The sequence below is a fragment of the Rhinatrema bivittatum genome, chromosome 5 (genome assembly GCF_901001135.1).
Source record: "Rhinatrema bivittatum chromosome 5, aRhiBiv1.1, whole genome shotgun sequence".
In the NCBI taxonomy this organism is placed as follows: Eukaryota; Metazoa; Chordata; class Amphibia; order Gymnophiona; family Rhinatrematidae; genus Rhinatrema; species Rhinatrema bivittatum.
Window position 1 is genome coordinate 46,376,455 of NC_042619.1, and position 6,000 is coordinate 46,382,454.

At 39.8% G+C, this 6,000-nt stretch overlaps 1 protein-coding gene across 2 annotated transcripts in view; it reads left to right on the forward strand.

Moving 5' to 3' along the window:
- Nucleotides 1-2,936, forward strand: part of LOC115091933 (putative N-acetylated-alpha-linked acidic dipeptidase) — a 126,609-nt gene extending 123,673 nt beyond the window's left edge. Inside the window, exon 18 of one of the 2 annotated variants that reach the window (XM_029602296.1) lies at nucleotides 670-2,936. In XM_029602296.1, coding sequence (XP_029458156.1) covers nucleotides 670-850 — 181 coding nt within the window. In that variant the 3' untranslated portion in view covers nucleotides 851-2,936. The remainder of the gene's footprint in view (nucleotides 1-669) is intronic. The other variant, XM_029602295.1, reaches the window with a different exon arrangement.
- The last annotated feature ends 3,064 nt before the right edge of the window (nucleotides 2,937-6,000 follow it).

Here is a 6,000-nt window from a genome sequence, read left to right on the forward strand (position 1 = left end):
AAAGGATATACAATTTTTGTCTTTATCTGCCATCATTTACTTTGTTATTAGGAAGCTGATTTTCATAAAGAAGCTGGGCACTAAATTTAGACCTAAGTAAAATATCTATTTTCTGACAATCTTAAGCACCTAACTTTATTGAAAATAGGCATCCTGTATTTACATGTCAAAAACTGAGACAACTAAATTTAGGTTTGCTATTCAGTTCCCTAACTTTGGATACATAATTAGGTGCCTAGCTCTGAAAATTACCACTGAGCACCTAACTTCTCCTGACCTGACCCCCACTCCTAGCTTCATCCTCATTTTAGTAGTCTAAATTTAACCACCTAGTAAAAATAGATGCCTAAATTTAGGAGCTCAGATACGGAAAATTTTCAGTTTGATAGACCTAGGCTCTTTACAATTTAACTTCCTGGTTTACTAAGGCTTTTCTCCCATTCTGTGTCTATGGGAAAATACCTTGATAAATCAGGCCCTAAATTAGATACCTAAATCTTTTGCATATCAGCATGTTTATTACTATGTATTAATATGAAAAACAAGCAAGCCTTTAACTCTTTCTAGCAGAATGCACGTAAATGCTCTCTTCAGCAAGTGCTATTGCTTATAAAATGATATAAGTAAATAAAGATGTATGTTCTGAGTCAAATCATTTTTAATTCACAGGCACATCATCTTTGCTCCCAGTAGCCACAACAAGTATGCAGGAGAATCTTTCCCTGGGATCTATGATGCCTTGTTTGATATTGAAAATAAAGCGGACCAGAAGAAGGCCTGGGAAGAAGTGAAGCGGCAGATCTCCATTGCAACCTTCACAGTGCAGGCAGCAGCAGAAACCCTCCAGTAAAATTACTGGCATAAAAATATAATGGGTTTCGGGAACATGAACATGCAAAGTCATTTCAGTTATCTAACTTCTAAAGTGAATGGTCAGCAAACTCCTGTTTGTGACACAGAAAAGCAGAAAGAAAAAAGACTTTATTTAGATTTTGTATCGCTCCATATGAAATCATGACTTGTTGAATGATATTATAAGTACATCCTCAATAACCAAACGAATTGTGGTTTTATCCATCACCCATCCAATACATTATCATCATCCTGATTTTATTAATGGCATTTTTAACTTTTGACTTACCTGCAGATCTACTATGATCCACCAGTGTGTCCTGATCAAAGGATTTGGGACAAATAAATCATCATAAAAATATAAATGCTATAGGGATGGTGGACAGAAACTTCCATATCCAAAATAAAAGTCTCCAAGGAGAAGTTAAGAGTAAAATCACAGAAAATAGCAGAGGACAGCCAAAACGTGCTGCCTCTGGGGAAAAAAACCCCCAAAAATCTAAAATCCACACCCTGAAATGGTGGTATGGCTTTCTATAGCAGAGGAATTTGCCAAATAAGCTCTTCCACATGGGGGAGCTATACACCCACACTATTGTTATCTTTCCTCCCAAAACAAAAGTGGTTTTCTCCTACACCTGTTCCCAGTAGCGATCCAAGGGAACTCTGCTTTCAGATTTATGCCTTCTTCCCGCCCACCCTCGTTTCCTTCTACTTACCAGTGGCTAATCCAGCACAACGTTCTCTCCTTTGGCAGCAAAAGCACAAATGCACCTGGTAGTGGCAGCTCCAGCAAAGCACCTCTTCTGTCTCCCTTTCTGTCCGGCATCCCCTTCTTTCTCTTCTCCCATTATTTGTCCAACATCCCCTGTTCTCTTTCCTCCACTCCATGCCATGCATCTCCCTTCTCTCTCCTCACTCTTTTACTGCATCCCCCTCTTTCTCTTCCCATCCACTTCTTGCCCTGCCTTTCACTCACTTTCAGTCTTTGCCTTGCATTTCTTGCTTTTTCCTCTACCCACCCCTTGCACAGCAGCCCCCTCTCTCTCCTAACCACGCTTAAGACCCCGCTACCCTCCAACCTCCTGCTCAGCAGCACTAGACCCCTCTCTCCCAACACTTTTTCCAGCAGAAGCAAACCTTCTCTCTCTCCTCCCCCCCCCCCCCCCCCCCATTCCCTTCTTTGGCTCCCCCATTCACTCACTGCCCAATGGCAGACCCCTCTCCAACTTTCTTTCTCTCTCCTCCTTCCTACACTTCTTGGGCTGAAGTGCTGTAGATCTTTGTGAAGCATCAGCAACAACAATAACTGCAGCAACTTGAAATATAGCCAGCATGGAGCCTGTGAGCCCACATGCACTCACAGGCCCTGATGCAGCCCTGACCCTTCTCTCACAAACCTTATTCATCGCAGATATCCTGAAAACCTGACAGGTTAGGGGCTCCCTGAACAGGTTTAAGAATCTCTTCCCTAGATGCTTTAGCCTTGTGCTTCTCCTCTCCCCTGTATTCACCCCCACCCCCACCCCAATGAATTTTCAGGCCTATAGGCCTTCCCCTGAGATTCCTGATAATTAAACTCAACAATTATTTACTGTATGTCCCCACCACAATGCTTCCCAGAACGATCCTCAAACACTGAATAATTGGACATAACGGAGGTAACTGTAAAAGCAGTTAAAACATGTAAATGTAACATATTATTGTAGTAAGTTTAAAAAGTCATTTATGCGCATGAATATCCTTTGGACAATTCAATGGTATGTATTATAGCAATTTTCAAAAGCCCACTTATACTAGTAAAGTGCATTTACGCATGTAAAACTCAATTTTAAGTCTGTAAATGCATTTTAAAATCGGGCCCTTAATTTTTAAATATTAAACTTTGTTTTGTGCATATATATATATATATATACACATCTATATATATATACACATATGTATGTATATATAATAACTTTACAAAAACACACTCATGAACTAGTTTAACAGAAAAAAACCTATCATACTAACTACCCCTAACCATGGTAGATATTCACTTGGATGCAGTTCCAACACTGCTCTCTACAGTAATGGTGGGGGGTGGAGGGGAAATGGAACCAAAGGGTTACTAAGAGCCAAGAGTAATAGAAGTATGAGGGAAATAAAAAAAAAAAAAAAAAGAAAAAGTGCATAGCTTGCTGGGCAGACTGGATGGGCTGGTCTTCTTCTGCCATCATTTCTATGTTTCTATGTTTCTATAAACTGTTTATGTATACAAAATATTTTCTATTTATTACCAAAAAGATTACTCAAATAGCTTTCAAATAAATTAGGTACAATAAACATAAAAATAACAATTAGGCATTACAAATTCCAGGGACAGTAACTTTCAAATGGGCACTCATGCATGTGTATCACTGCGCATCCAGAAATATGGCAATTTTATAGCCTAGGCGTACTTATCTGTGCGCTTAATTTTTCATGTGCACAAGCAGCCATATAAAATTGACTTTGAGCTACACAAGTGCGAACATTTTATAACAGACATGCGTCCACGCCAAGATCAGTTTCATCAGCTCATCCACCAGTTCGCCTAGTCTAGTCTAGACTTAGGTCCTCCTCCCCCCCCTGTTATACCAGAGCCCCTCAAACATCTCAGAGATGCCTGGACATAGTTTTATTGACACTTGCACCTCATCCATAACAGATGTAAAGTTACGTGGCACTGAACCCAGGTGTGTGCCCCGGCACGTAGGTACTTGTGTTCACATCTCTTGGTTCCGCCCTGGAATGCACACACCCCACCCACTTTCTCATCAGTTGTGAGATATTCATGCATCGCACTCGTGGATAAGTTCTTGCAGGAGAAGTCCATTAACTGCTATTAATCAAGTTGACTTAGCTAATAGCCACTGCTATTAATGGCATCAGTAGCATGGGATCTTCTTGGGGTTTGGGTAATTGCCAGGTTCTTGTGGCCTGGTTTGGCCTCTGTTGGAAACAGGATGCTGGGCTTGATGGGTATGAACCAGCATGGCAATTTCTTATGTTCATGTGGGCGGCTTATACCTACATGCGTGCACATCTCCCGATTTTGGCACATGCTAGGCATTTAAAACTCATCTTTAAATGTCCAAATATAATATCCATAGAAAGCCCCAATGTACAGGTATTGTTCCCAACAAAGGAGTTCCCTTCGGGGGCACATATAAAAAGCCATTCAAAGTTATCCAAAAGGTAGATGATTCAGCGTCTGGGATAATCCCCTTAAAGGTCTTTTAAAAATATCCAGAAATGTAATTGTCTGAGCATTTGAGATAAACCCTTTCAATATGGGTGTTGTCCTTTTTCAGATCAATTTTCCCTGACAAAGATCTGCATTTTGACAAAATGGCTTCCTCAGGGGGAAGGGACAAGATGGACCATAGAGCAACTATTCTAAAAATCTAAAAGAATATTAAGAAATGGTGGTCTCCCTAAAAGGTTTCATCTACAAGCATACATAGGTCGGCACTTACATTATTGCATAAAAAGAGCCTTGTATTATGTTCTTATCTCAGTGTAATGATGATAAATGCTTTAATTTAATCCACAACTTAAACTAGGAAAAAATAATGAGAACTTTTAATATCTTAAACCATGGATCAATATAATACAATACTGTGTCAGGACTCAAATGGAAAGTCAACAAAGTTTAAAAATGCTAGAGATATTGGGGGCAACGCTAACTGCACAGAGCTTACCTCAGCCTTCCACCATCTATTTTCAATGACAAGGTATCAAAATGAGGATATGAGCTGATGACATCCTGGTGGTATTTAAATACTACTTCTGAATAACTGATGAGGAACTATGCTGTCAAAATACCAGAACGAGGCAGAATTAGTGATAATGTGAATCACCATTAAAATTTTTATCTTTTTATGTTAAGAGCATTGTTTAAAGAAAATGAATTGTTTGAATGCTAACAGTAAAACAAAAGAAAAGTTAAAGGAAGAAAAATTTCTGTGAGATGGATTATAAAATTGCTTCCCATTCAACCACTGAGTTAAGCCCAACTGGGGCAATAGTCTTCCAGGTGTAAATATAGTATTGTTCCTGGCATTGTAATTGTAATGAAACATTTCCATCTCTGCAGAAGGTGAGACATTGCTGATGATCTTGATAGTGAATATGCAAGTTTATCTCAAAGATTCTAACCCTGTGTACAGGCAAACCCTGGTTTCTTTCTAAAGGTACTCTGCAATTCTAGTACATGCCAGTGTTTTAAGATGATCTTCTGAATGGCATCTGATTTGCATGAAAATGAAATGACACAAGTGAGGCGATCCATTTCGGGAGGGTGTTGAATCTGAAGTAGAAGGCCTCTATTGGCATACAAACTACGTTGAAAAACCCATTTAACTACTTTAGATGGATAGCCTCTATTGACATACTAATTTTTAAGCAAGGACCAAAATTGGCAACCACTATATTTACCAAAACAATGGACCGAAATACTCTTCTCCATTATCACAGCTTCCACCCAAAGAATCTTCGCACTAACTTTTCTGTTGTCAATTTTTAAGAGTGAGACGCCTGTTTGAATCAGTCACAGAATATAAAACACAAGTGCAGCAAATGCATATTAAATTTATCAATAGAGGCTATCCATCTAAAGTAGTTAAATAAGCGTTTAAACATTGTTTGTATGCCAATAAAGACCTTCTACTTCAGACTCAACAACATCCCAGAATGGTTTGTCTAGTGTGTGTCATTCCATTTTCATGCAAATCAGATGCCATTCAGAAGATCATCTTAAAACACTGACATGTATTAGAATTGCACCGTACCTTTAGAAATAACCTTGTGTATTGCAATTGGACATGGGGTCAGAATCGTTAATATAAACTTTGTACATTCAACTATCGCAGATCCTTAGCAAAAACCCTCGCGATGGTCAGTTTAAGTGCATCCACTGTACAGTATCATCGAAACTAGCAGTTAAGCCCGTAACAACGGCTACATTAAAAAATAATTTTCGGCCATTTCCTCCCCGCCCTCTCCACCTCCCCCCCCTCCCCCTCTTCTCCCTCCCGCCCCTCATTCCCCTCCACCTCCCCTCCCCCACATTCCCTTCCCCCCCAGTCTCCCGCCCACAGCCCCTCAATTCTCCCCCCCTCATAT